The sequence below is a fragment of the Lynx canadensis genome, chromosome A3 (genome assembly GCF_007474595.2).
Source record: "Lynx canadensis isolate LIC74 chromosome A3, mLynCan4.pri.v2, whole genome shotgun sequence".
NCBI lineage: Eukaryota > Metazoa > Chordata > Mammalia > Carnivora > Felidae > Lynx > Lynx canadensis.
In genome coordinates, this window is record NC_044305.1 from 17,638,709 (window position 1) to 17,653,202 (window position 14,494).

General features: G+C 39.5%; 1 protein-coding gene across 1 annotated transcript in view; it reads left to right on the forward strand.

Moving 5' to 3' along the window:
* Positions 1–14,494, forward strand: part of PTPRT (protein tyrosine phosphatase receptor type T) — a 934,550-nt gene that overhangs the window by 709,802 nt on the left and 210,254 nt on the right. The window contains exon 16 of the mRNA XM_032592759.1: positions 12,506–12,542. Coding sequence (XP_032448650.1) covers positions 12,506–12,542 — 37 coding nt within the window. The remainder of the gene's footprint in view (positions 1–12,505; positions 12,543–14,494) is intronic.

Sequence of the window (14,494 nt, forward strand, 5' to 3'; positions counted from 1 at the left end):
TCAATAGTTATTTCCCCTTGTCATTTCTTATTTGTATAATGGTGCTTCCTCTCTTTTTACCTTTTTTATTCCTTACTATTTTTCTCTTCAATAGTTTCTGCTTTTGCATTTACCATTCCCCCTTGTATGCTTTTTGGCCCATTTTTTGTTCCTTTTCTAGATTTTTGTGCTAGAAATTTGATTTTTTTTCATTCTTTCACTTTATCACTGCTCTGTTTTTCATAGATTCTGATCTGTAGAATCTTCATTATATTTTAACTCCACATTCGCCCAGGAGTAAGTCAAAAGAAATTATTTTGGAACTTTCCAGGAGGAAGGACCTGTTTGGTTTTTTAATATTCTTAATAATTTCTAATTTTATTACACTGTAATCATAGAATATTGATAATAATTCTACTTTATGGAACATAGTGATGCTTTCTTAATTAGCTAATGCATGCTCAGTTTTTGTAAATGTTTCATAAGCTCATAAGGGGAAGGTTTCTGTCTGTTAACAGGCTGTAGGGTTTGATGTACATCCACTGGAGCTGCCTAATTATCTTAGCTTTTCTAGGTCTGTGCCTGTCTCTTCCCACTTGATCTGACTTATTCTGACAATAGTCTATTATTCTTGCATCTCTTCTAGTTTCTACTTCATAAAGGTGATTATTGTGGGTTTGGTGCATAGATATTCATACCTGTTACATTTCCCATTAATTGTAGGTTTAAAAAGTGTCCTTTGTTGTGTTTAATGCTTTTTGAATTGTATTCTGGTGTGTCTGATATCAGGATTGCTATTTCTGCTGGGTTTTTTTTTTATGTATAATTTTCCCCATTCCTTTATTGTTGCCTTTCTGAATCACTTTGTTTTAGGTGTGACCTTTATACATAGCAGATAGTTGGGTCTTGCTTTATGAGGCAATTTGAAGTCTTTTTCATTTAATTATGTGAGTTAAACCCATTCACAAGTGGTGACATGACTGACATGTTTGGTCTCAACTCTAGCACCCATTCTTTATATCCTAATTTAATATGTGTTTTCCTTATTTGTGCTAAAATATCTTCTGATATTTAGAAAGGTTTGTACGTTTGTTCTGGTACTTACCTTTGTAACTCTTTAATCCTCTTTTCATATCTAACCTTTTCTTGTCTGGTTGGTCAGCATTTTTCCCCAGAATTATTAAAGTATAATTAACAAGTAATAATTGTATATATTTAAGCTGTAATGTGATGTTTTGATGCACATGTACATTATGAAATGATTACCATAATCAGGCTGATTACCGTACCTATCACCTCACATTGTGTGTGGTGAGAACACTTAAGACCTACTCTCTTAGCAAGTTTCAAGTATAACATAGAGTGTTTTAGGGGCACCTGGGTGGCTCAGTCAGCGAGTGTGCGACTTTGGCTCAGCTCATGATCTCACAGTCTGTGAGTTTGAACCCCGCATCAGGCTCTGTGCTGACAGCTCAGAACCTGGAGCCTGCTTCAGACTCTGTGTCTCCCTCTCTCTCTGCCCCTCCCCCCTCGCTCTCTCTCTCAAAAAATAAATAAACATTAAAAAAAGGATAATATTTTACAGATCTGCAGAATTTATGAATCCTGCATAACTCTTGGACCAGTATCTTCCCATTTCCCCTGCTCTTAGCTCCTTAAAACCACCCGTTCCCCTCTCTGCTTTTATGATTTCAACTTTTTTAGATTCCACTTTGTGAGATCACACATATTTGTTTTTCTTTGTCTGGTTTATTTCATTTTGCATAATGACCTCCAGGTTCATCCATGTTGTTGCAAATAGCAGGATGTCTTTCTTTCTTAAGGCTCCGCAGTAGTTCATAGTTCTGTATATACACCACATTTTTCTTTTCCCTGCTCCAAACATCCCTCAGACTATTTAGCCATGCTGATCCCCTCAGTGTTCTAGTTGGGGCAACAAAGAAACGGGCCTCTTGGGCAGCATCTTGCCTGTCTGGGGAAGCCAGGCATTCACTATGCTCTCACATTCCCGCAGGAGAGAAATCGTGGGCTGAGGGGGTCTCTCTGGGCACTGGGCTGTGCCACTTTGGGGGACATGTGACACAAGTAAAATAAAATTGCTCTTCTTACCCTCTTGGATGCATTTGTTATCAGACTTTTTGCTCCAGTGGGGTACTGCAACCTCTCTGCTGGACTTCTGAGCTCTCATAAAGGTGCTCTCCTCCGTGGCTGGGAGGAGAAAATTACATTTCTGTGGGAGGATGAGTGCTGGAAATTCTTATTCTGCCATCTTGCAGACATCACTGGCTTGTCAATTTTTGATGGTATCCATCGACTTTTACCTAGTGCCTGTGAACAACCAATGAATTTGTCCTACTCTCCTTTTCCCCTGTTTATTCTCTTTCTCACTGTTTCTTGCATTACTCCTGCATTGTCAGAAAATATAACATTTCTGTGTTCTCTCAGTTATGTCCCTGCCTTGTTTTAGTCTTATATTTACAATAAATATATTAAATGCTTACCGTTAGTCTTTTTGCTGAAATTTTCTCGGTCCACTCTTTGTTGAATGAAATTTATCCTCTGATACATTCCTCAAGAAAGAGTCACAGGCGTGGTATTCATTGAGCTGTTGAATGTTGAAAGCTACTTTCCTATAGCTTTGATATTCAAAAGACACCTGGCTAACTGTAAAACTCTTGGTTCATAATTTCATTCTTTGAGTTTCTTGAAAATGCTGCCCCTTATTTCATGGACTCTGATGTTGCTTTGGAGATATCTCATGACATCTCTTGCCCTTGTGATTTCTTTGCCTGGAGTCTTTGAGAACTTTTTTTTTTTTTAGGTTGAATTGTTTTATTAGAATCTTGGAATCAATCTTTTGAGTCTTTGGGTCCTTTAAATATATAGGCTCAGGGTGTCTTTTAATTCCAGAATTTTCCTTTGATTATTGTTCTAAATCTCTCCCTATCCAATCGTTCCATCTGTCTTCTCAGGAATTTCAAGTATACATATATTGGAACTTCTTTGTCTTCCCTCTCAGTCACCTTTCACTGACCCTTGCTATTTTATTCTTTATTTTATTTTCTTTTTCTTGGTTGTTTTTTCCTTTCTTCAGTGCCACTTATTAAAATTTTTCTTTGGACACCTTGTTATTTATTTATTTATTTATTTTTTCCAACGTTTATTTATTTTTGGGACAGAGAGAGACAGAGCATGAACGGGGGAGGGGCAGAGAGAGAGGGAGACACAGAATCGGAAACAGGCTCCAGGCTCTGAGCCATCAGCCCAGAGCCTGACGCAGGGCTCGAACTCACGGACCGCGAGATCGTGACTTGGCTGAAGTCGGACGCTTAACCGACTGCGCCACCCAGGCGCCCCCACCTTGTTATTTAAACATCATTTCTGAAGTGCTTTTGCCTTTCTTCTTATTTTCCTAAGTTCACTCAACTCTTTTTTTTTTTCTGTTGATTTTTTATACATATCAGTTTTTAATCTTTGCATTTCTAATTCAGAGTTGTTTGAGGAAATTTAATTCAATTTGGAGTGGTGGTTACAATTTTCTTTTTGGTTTGTGATGGTTTTGTTTTGTTTTTCCCTTAATTTGAGGGGGGTTTATTTTTATCACTTGAGATGTTTTTATTTTTATTTTCTGTTTTCTTCGTAGAGTAGCTTTATTTGGCACTTTCCTTTTATTCATAGTGTAGATTGAAGGTGGCTTACAAGATTTTAGTTTAAAAACACAGCATTCTGATAGGGGAGTGAAATATGATTTTTTAATGGATGACTAAGTCTTGTCTCTGATGGAGGATGGGTGGATGTGTGTTCTTGGACTCATGTTGCTGCTGTTTTCTCTCTCTCTTTTGACTCACAGGATCTTAAAATTCCTCTTGCCTCTTTTCCTTTTCCTCAATATATCTCCCAAGGGCACATTTCCCTTCTTTTTACCTTATTTTCCCCTATAAGTGATCTATTTAAGGTTACCACCTTGAATTATGTGTGCCTTCAAGTCCTTTCCACCTACTCAATGTCTTAATCTATCAGCATTTTCACACATTTTCAGATTTTTTATACATACAAACTTGGTCTTGCTAGAGATCGTTTTATTATTATTATTATTATTATTATTAATTATTATTATTATTTTATTGTTATTTTTTAGAGAGCTGCACATAGGCAGGGGTGGTGGGCAGAGGAAGAGGGAGAGAGAATCCTAAGCAGGCTCCATGCCCAGTGTAGAGCCCAATATGTACTTGATCCAATGACCTTGAGATCATGACCTGAGCCAAAGTCAAGAGTCAGATGCTCAACTGACTGAGCCACTCATGCTCCCCTAAAGATCATTTTAGATCAATCTTACACCGTCTACTAGCTCACCTCTCTTCTCTTTCATGTTGCTTTTCCATATGGCCCTTGCTGTCCACAAAAGCTTGTGCTGAAAACCTTAAAAATATTTCATTCATTTGTGGTGTTTAATTTTTTTCCTAACAGTGATTATGAAGTTTTGAGCATTCTCTGTATTTTAATGATGCTAATGTTGTGTACTTTGTGGATTTTTGGAAGAGAGTCAAGGGGAATTGGGGTACAGAGAGGCTAGACTGAGGACCCAGTTGGTGTCCGTACCAGAAGCCAATACTGATTCATAAGCATGGGGTGGGGTGAGGTGTTGGAAGGTCTCTAGGGTCAGGCACAGCCAAAATATGCCTTCCAAGGATGGGGGAGGTTGAAACAGGATCCCTGCACTCACTGTCTTGGCCACCACCATCTCTTGGCTAGACTACACCACATTCTTCCTACTTACTAGTTTTTCTTGTACCATAAGTCTGTTCTGTATATAACAGTCTCTACATTTTATTATTTTATTTTTGTAAGTTTATTTATTTATTTTGAGAGAGGGAGAGAGAGAAACAGTGGGGTTGGGCAGAAAGAGAGGGAGAGACAGCATCCCAAGAAGGCTCCTTGCTTTCAGCACCAAGCCTGATGCAGGGCCTGATCTCAGGAACTGTGAGATCATGACCAGAGCTGAAATCAAGAGTCAGAAGCTTAACCAATTGAGCCACCCAAGCACCCCTAAATTCTTTACATTTAAAAAAAATGTAAATCTGAGGGGCGCCTGGGTGGCTCAGTCGGTTAAGCGTCCAACTTCAGCTCAGGTCACGATCTCGTGGTCCATGAGTTCGAGCCCCGCGTCGGGCTCTGGGCTGATGGCTCAGAGCCTAGAGCCTGCTTCCGATTCTGTGTCTCCCTCTCTCTGTGTCCCTCCCCCATTCATGCTCTGTCTCTCTCTGTCTCAAAAATAAATAAACGTAAAAAAAAAATTTTTTTTTAAATGTAAATCTGAAAACTTCATTGTTTCTGCAAATAAATCTTTGATGGCTTCCAGTTGTTCTTAAAATATAGGCCAAAACTGTACAGTCTAAAAGGCTCTACGAGGCTTCTGTCTCTAGCTTCACCTCATATCATTCTCCAAGTCCTTCTTTATAATGTAACCATTCCAGACTTGTTTATATCTTCCACTACACCATGCATTTTCTCACGTCCAAGTCTTTTCACATTTGTTCCTGAATCCAGGACACATTTTTTTTTTATACTTCATATATCTAACTCCTACTTATCTCCCAAGTCACAAGTTAAATGGTCTTTTCTCAAGGCAGTGTATCTTTTTCCTTCCCATCCACACTTCGTGTCTTCTTCTTACACATACTTAGCACCTAATACTTCTTCCTCACAGTGTTTATTGCAACTTGTAATCAGATACTTACTTGTGAGAATAGATATCTAATGTTAGTCACAAACATTGGAAAATAATGTGTACATGCTCCATGAGGACATGGACCATGTCTGTTTTGCTCATCCTGTAACACTAGTACCCAGCACAATGCCTGGCACATAGTGATCATTCAGTAATCATCCATATAATCAATAGTGATCACATCAATAAATAACTGTTGATTGGCTGACCAAATGAATGAATAAATAAATAAAGGAATAAGTGGGCTGTTGAGGCCCTAGCCAAGTCTTAGAGGAATATTAAGGCAGGAGCCAAAGCAACTTGGCAAACTAGACTATGGTGTCAGGGCTAATTCCCATTGTATTTACTAGGGTATCTCAATCTTGAAGAAGACAAAGGCATGAGTTATGGTAAGTGGGAAAATTATGTGAAAACTAGGGTGAGAACCAAATCCCCATCCTATACATAGGGCAGTCTAATGGGAGTAGAGTAAGAATTGTATGTACTACTCAGGTACCTAGGGCTTCTTGGTCAGGGTAGTGACACAACTTAACCTAAGTCTAACTGGATAATAATTAGCATCTACTAAAATACTTGATGCCTTGGACACTATGCCTCTGAATTAGAGAGACATCCTATAATTTCAGCAGATGGTGAAAGGATGGATGTATAGATGAGACAGACTTGATCTACTCTTGAAATGGGGGCTATGAGTAGGTAAGTAGTTGTAGACATGAAGCATTTGGGTTTTTTTAGTGAGCTATGTGTTGTGGGGTGTGGTGTGATATGGAGTGATGTCAAGAAAACAGAGTACTGAAAGAAAAGGCATACTGCCAGTAGCTGAAACCAGACTCAGCATTTTGAGAGCTTGAAGCAACCTTAGAATACCCTGCCCACTCTACCAAATTGGCCTTTTCCAACCCTGTCTCTGTATTTGATTCATGGGGAAATTGAGCCATAGAGAGCAGCAGTGACTTGCTTTATATTGCCCAGCACTGGCAGAGCTTGAGTAGAAGCAGGTCTCAACAGAATCACAACAGTTAGGATATTAAATTCTACTCTAAGGTGATATATACCTGTGTCCAGATTTGCCAGTCTGGAGTGGGGACTGGGCTGTGAGTGAAGTTAAAATGATAGGGAAAGGAAATTATATTGTACTGTCCCAGAATATATGACACATCTAGAAGTAGGATATAATTAATGGAGATAGAACAGAAAGTGTACCAAATGTTTCTCCTTTCCCCAAAGCTTTATATAATCTTGGCACAAAGAAAGTACTCATTTCCTGTTTATTGAATGGATTGGGGACTTTGGGTATGTGCACACTGGCCAGACTTCCCATATGTTGGGATGCAGAATGTCTAGCATGTTCCCAACTTGCTTGCTAACAATTCAATCACACAGAAGGGCAAGAGAGTGACTTAGGACTTTGTTATTCTGTATCTAATTCTAACCAACAAAGACAAATTGGTTATGGAATTAGAGGTGTCAGGAATTTGGGAGAAAGCAGACATGTCAACATCATGTTTGTGAGAGCCAGGGAGAGTCAAGTATAATGAGACATGTGCTCCAGATTATAGAAAACAGCTTTTAATAGATGTGGGGTGGAGGAGGTGGTGTCAGAAATGGCTCACTTTCACACATGTAACTATGGAAGGGAAGAAGATTCTCAGAAAATTGTCACAAATGACCCAATGAAGGAAAGCAAGCAGTAGAAGAAACCATTGAAACTACCCAGATTCCCTTTAATATGACCCATTTTACAGAGAACATTCCCACAGAAGGCAGGTTAGTGTTTTCACTACTGCAGGGATGAAGTGACCCAGAGGGAGCATGATGTGCTGGTAATATTTGGTGTTTTCATCTGGGGTGCTAGCCATAGGTGCATATTTACTTTGTGCAAAACTTGGCAAACTTGGGTGCCTGGGTGGCTCAGTCAGTTAAGCATGTGACTCTTGGTTTTGGCTCAGGTCATGATCTCATACTTCATGAGTTTGAGCCCTGCTGGGCTCCACACTGACAGCAAGGAGCCTGCTTGGGATTCTCTCTCTCCCTCTCTCTCTTCCCCTCCCCTGCTAACAGGCACATGCACTCAATCACACACACTCTCTCTCTCTCAAAATAAATAAAACTTTTTTTAAAAAAGATTCTTTTTCTCCCTCTGCCCCTTTCTCCTGTGTGTGTGTGTGTGTGTGTGCGCGCTCTCTCTCTCTCTCTCTCTCTCTCTCTCTCTCTCTCTCTCTCAAATAAAAACTTAAAGATAGAACACTTGGAAAATTGTAGTTAAAGTTAGTATACTTGTCTCTATGTATGTTGTACTTCAAATGAACCAAGTAATGCCTCTTAAGTATATTTCTTTCACAAATTATTTTTAAATGTTTATCTTTGCATGTTGTAGTAAAGATTGTACTTTGCTTTATTCCTTTAATATATTCTTACATGTACTATGCCATGTTATTATATGGTACTCACAATTATTTTTGGTTAGCTTCATAATATTCCACTGTGTGGATAGACTACAATTTCTTTACCATGCCTGTAGGGTTAGACCGGTATGTGGAGCTACACTTTAACTTTTATAAAGACCATTGGAACCAACATCTTAGGATATAAACCTTCTAACATTTCAGGTTATTCCCTGAGAATAGATTCTTAAATGTGAAAAGATTAGATTGACTCTCTTTGAAGTTGAGATCCATATTTACCAATTACCCCCAGCAGTGAAACCTCATCAAACTCTTGCCCGTTGCTGTATGCAATAATCTTGCACAATTGGCAAGTTTCCTAATAATAGCACTTGTAAAAATCTTTTTTCATTGTATTAATACAAAGTTGGAGATTCTTCTTACCATTCCTAGTCTCTTGGTATGGCTCCCACCCTGCACAGTTTCTGGGTGATGGTCATTGTGGTGGTTGCACAGCCATGTGAAGAAAGCTTTCAGTCCTCAGGAGCTTGTGCTTTCTGTAACCATCTCAGGCTTCAGCTCACTGACCCTTTAAACCAGAGAGCAGAAATGGAAGCCAGCAGGAGTTGAACATCTGCTCTTTCTCCAAGCTTGAAAACAAAAAATTAGTTGGCTCACTTTTATCATCATTTTCAAGTTTTACCTCATTTGTTACTGAAGCTTCTTTGGCATCACATTTAGAGAGTTTTACTTTATTTTCATATTTTTTATTCATAATTTTTCCTTCTTTCTGCCTTCTGGATGTACTTTTTAAAAAACATTTTTCTTGGGGCGCCTGGGTGGCTCAGTCAGCTGAGCGTCCGACTTCAGCTCAGGTCACAATCTCGCGGTCCGTAAGTTTGAGCCCCGCGTTGGGCTCTGGGCTGATGGCTCAGAGCCTGGAGCCTGCTTCCAATTCTGTGTCTCCCTCTCTCTCTGCCCCTCCCCCATTCATGCTCTCTCTCTGTCTCAAAAATAAATAAATGTTAAAAAAATTAAAAAAAAAACATTTTTCTTGAAATGTAGCATTCTTCAAATATCATATGAACATCTCAAATGAATACTTCATATATTTGCATCATTTCTGCATTTTCCAGTTTTTTAATAAAGCAATTGTTTATTTGAAAAAAGAGCACTTTTCAGCATTAAAGAATGTAAAGGAAACACTTGTCCCAAAGAACAAGTCATGTCAACCCAACCTTCTTTCTTTGAGAGAGTTCTTAGGCTGATAAATTGCAGGAGTGCAGTAGACAGAGCATGAGTATCTGAAGTGAATTTGACCCTATTCTCAAAATATTTTTGTGGAAAAACACAGCAGTAGGATCCAAGTGCGTAAACAATTGAAGAGATGAGCAGTTAGATAACACAAATTCTGATGAGCAATAAATGCCAGCCCGGAAGATGGATTCTGGTACATGTCATAGAGCTCTATCAGTGCCATTTTCTAGGTTATCACTTATACTAACGATCTGGATAAAAATATAGAAAAAAATATTTTCAAAAACTTGCATATGGTGAAGCATATGAGAACAAGCAATAGCAATCAGATCAAAGAAGATGGAAGTCAACAGTGGAAGTCAGTATATGTACTTGGATTCCAGAAACACAGCCACATTTATGTATGTAGGAGCAGGCAGGTATTTTTTTGTGGGGGTAAGGTTGATGGCACATTCATCATGATGACTGAAAAACTGGGATATTTGCTATGTTTAACAGAAGCCCAATATAACTAAGGAAAATAGAATATAGTGATAATCTAGATAATCATATACTGACAAGACCACATGCAGACTGCTACTTCATATTCTAGTCCCTTCTCATTAAGAGGGACAAACTGGAGGATGTCCTAGGATGAGTACCAGTATTGGTTCAAAGGACTTGAACTCTTATCATTGGAATTGTTGAGGAAGAAGAATGTTAGTGGATGTGAGAACTATCTTTCAGTATCCAGACATCTCTGCTACACAAGCCAAGGGCAGACTTTCTGTGGTCTGAGGAACAGACTCAAGACCACTAGGGAATCATACTTGAGTTTAATCAAAGTGACAGTCTCTAGCATTCAGAGGTATGCTTAGAGAAAATAGACTCTGCTGTAGACATTACCATTTCTTCCTTCACTTAAGTTAGGTATGGCCACATGACTGCTTCTAATCAATGAAACTTGAGTCAAGCAAGTGTAGTTTCTGATACAAAGCATTTAATTGCCAGTGCCCAACTCCAGCATTCTCTTCTCCTGCCTCAGTGAACACTGAAGCCTTGTGTTAAAATGAAGGTACCAGCCTTGGTCTCTGAGTGACTACAGTGGTTATAGTATCCCCCAACCACCACTACTACCCCACCTCAGACCGTCATTCACCTACATTGGACATGTTGGTTTGAGTGGGAAATATACCTTTACTGTTTTTTGCCCCTGCAATTCATGGGTTTTATATCTCTGCATAACCCCGATGCAATATTGTGATCTCTTATAAGAAATATATTTTTGGTCTTTCAGATGACCAAAATATATTTCTCATATGTATTTGGTCTTTCTTCATGGTTTCTGGTTCACAGCTTCCCAAACCTTAGGAATTTTCTAAGTGTCAATGGTGATAAAGGTGTCTTTTGTTACGTTAATGAAGGTGACTTTGGGACCCCACCCAAGGAGGATGCTAGTTGCCAGGAGGATTAATTTTGGATTAGAGGGTCCCACAGTCCCACCCCACCCCAACCTACTGGACCTCTGGAGAGAGGGGAGGGGCTGGAGGTTGAATCAGCCAATGGCCAGTGACTTAGTCAATAATGACTATGCAGTGAAGCTTTCCATAAAAACCCAGAAGGACTGGGTTCAGAGACCTCTGGGTAGGTGACCACATGGAGTTTGGGGAGAGTAGCACTTCTGGAGAAGGCATGAAGGTTCTGCGCCCCTCCCCACATACTTCGCCCTATGCATCTCTTGTATCGGGCTGTTCCTGGGTTATATCTTTTTACAACAAACTGGTGATTTAGTAACCTGTTTCTCTGAGTTCTGTGAGCTGCTCTAGCAAATTAATTGAACCTAAGGAGGAGGTCATTGGAATCTCCAAAATGTAGCTGGTAAGTCAGAAACACAGGTAACAGCCTGGGGCTTGAAACTGGCATCATTTGAAGTGGGGGATAGGGAGCAGTCTTGTGGAACTGAACCCTTAACCTGTAGAATCTGACGCTATCTCCAGGTAGATAGTATCAAAATTGAGTTGAATTCTGTGACACCCTGTTGATATCTGAGGATTGGTTAATGTTGTGGAAGGGGAGGAACCACCCTCCCAAAACAGAATTGGGTCCAGGAACCCTCAAAGACCTGACTAACACAAGTGCTTTCAAGATGCAGTAATTTCTTATGAGTGAGCATTAGCAAGACACACGTTTGATTCTTGAGACCCATACACTTGCATTCCTTTTTGCCTTTTATTTTCATTGCTACACTATATTCAGATTGTTGCTGGGCGTATTACTTAGTCAACTGGAATTTTCAACTGATTCTAGGGCCTCCTTGGAGATGATCCCAAGAAAGCACACTAAAATGATGATCTTCCTGAGCACACTCTTCTGTAACTCAACTGCAGGCCCAGTAATATCTCAAGTTTGTGGGTCTTGTCCATTTGGGGAACAGCCAACAATAACTAGATAGTTTACCCACCAAAGATTCGATCGCCATGCAAACATACACACACACGTCATTACCCATGAAAACTGTGAGGTTCACCAGAGATCTCAGGGCCAGTGTAACTTTTTGAGCATGAAATTTGCAGTTTTATTCTTACACATTCATATTGCCTGGGATCATGTCTAGTATCTGTTTCAGTCTGTGCAGATAGATGCATTTTTTACTTATTATTTACTTATCAACATAGTTTCCCAAAGATGCTCTTGGTGCCATCTACTAACATATGCCACAGTGTACCCATCTAGTGTTATTATTAAAGTTGTCCTGTGCTGGGCAGTCATAGGATTTGATGTTTATAAGTGGTTCTGTCTGGGAGGCAGCTTATGAGGTGATGGGAGCCAGGAATTAAAAGGCACAAAATATGTACCTTGCCTGAAAATAAATGAAGAAATAGAATTAAAAAGTGATTCCTGGTGTGCCTGGCTAACTCTGTTGGTAGAGCATGTGGTTCTTGATCTGGGGGTTATAGGTTCAAGCCCTGCATTGAGGGTAGGGATTACTTAAAATCTTTAAAAAAAAAAAAAAAAAAGGTGATTACGATGGGGGAAGAAATGGAAAGGACACATTTCAGGTTGTAATTAAAAATACATATATAGACATATATACAGGTATACATATGTATATCTTTTCTTTATATAACAAACCAAACCCACAACTAATTAACTGGGACCTCACTTTTGTTGTTCACAGGAGACCAAAATCAACTGTGTTCGCCTGGCTACAAAAGGTATGTTGGCATGTCCTTGTCTGTCTTCAACCATTTAAGGATTTCTCCATCTAGCCACACAGGGAAAGTTTAGGCAACAATTACTAAAAATAAAAGAAAGAATTGTTATTTTCATTGGAGTCATTATACCTACAGTATATGTTAATAAATACCTACAGTGTATATTAATAACACAGTGCCAAAAACATAGTAAGAGCTCAAAAAATACTTGTTGAATCAGTGGATGGATAGATGGATGGGGATCGTGGGGCAGACAGACGGACTGACAGACAGATGGACAGATGAATGGACTGGTACATTAATCAGTAGAGTGATGAATATAAATTTTCTTAAATATTCTTCTATATATTTTCATTATATTTGGGTTTGTGCTTATGTGGGTATTTTTTTAGCATGTCTGGTACACCTGTCTTCTGAGTTTTGTGCTTTTTTCAGCTGGGTTTGGCTTTCACAAATGAGGTGATAGTGTCGGTGCCTTTAATAATGAGAAAACAAACACTGCATTGTTATGTAGTTGGCATTTTCAATACTTATCCCAAAAACTAAGGCAGCATTGTTCAGGCTCATCACTTTTTGTTTTCCTAATTATAATTGAATTGCCTGGCCCTTTCAATTGGTACATGTTTCTGTTTATTACTCTTTAAGAAAAAATCAATGAATGGTTTGTTATCATTTAACCTATTACAAGGTTGAATGGTTAGAAATCAGGTTTATCTTTTTGTTATAGGATGGATATTTTTAACAGCTATTCTCTCCATATAACCACATGAAAATTGGACAATTCTGTTGTCCCTTGCATTTATTGACAGTGTATATAGTTACACAGGATGCTTCCCCAGAGATGGCAATTATAAATATAAGTAGGCATATAATCATAGATATAAAACATAGACAAAGATGATGACCCAAGTGTGTATGTACATATGTGAGTATATACACGCATGCACAGTCATACAGAGGAAAACACATACATATGTGTGGGAAGAGGTAGAAATGAGGGAGGGGAAGAGAGAGAGAGGAGAAGGAGGAGAATATGGCTGTTTCACAAAATATGCACCAAGACCTGTCACTCATGTCTTTCATAACTTTGAAGAAAACCAGCTCAATATGTAGGCTGAGAAGGAAAGATGATACAGGAGGAAGGAGAGGACAGAAGCACCAAGGACTCACTGTGATAAAAACCCCCTCTGATTTCACATAAGTCATGAGAGGCCGGCAAGTCCCTAACTTGTTCTCTCTCAGGAACTCAGGCTACTGGACAGACAGAGATAAACTACTCTTTGTGAGGCAAGGAGAATTGATGGCCTGCAAACAAAAGTGACACAAATCACAGGCCTTAGAAGGCTTTCCCACTGAGGAAAACAGATAATCCAAGAGGAAGAGCATCATCAATTGGATAGCATTAGAGCTCCGGACAGCTGAGCGTCTGCTGCGTCCCACTTAAAGGGGCAGCCGGGGGAAGGAAGGAAATGTACAGGGAGACCTCCTTCACCCACCCCTCCAGCTTTGACCTCTAGACAAGGGAGAGGTTGATGTGGTTGCTCTGCCCTCCATGGTGGGGGTGGGGGGATGTGGTATTCTAAGGATACCCTCTGGGACATAAGCCCCCCTAAAGGGTAGTTTGTTGGATCCTGTTTTCTAAACTGAGAATTGGGAACACATGGTTGGATGGACAAGAGATAGATATAGGAACTTTACAAGAGAATAATTAAAACTCTACTTCTGGGGCAACTTCAGGATCCACTGTCCTCATAGTCCTAGAGACCCAGCATGAAGCACTTCTCCCTGCAGTACAGCTGCACTGGTCCTGAAAGAACTAGAGAGGAAAACATGTACCTCTTCTAAGCATAAGGATTTGTCCTCACATTTGACTTGTAGGATACTGTCTTCCTTAGGGGGGTGTGCACATGTAATGTGTGGGTGTGTGGAGGGATGGGAACAAGTGAATGAAT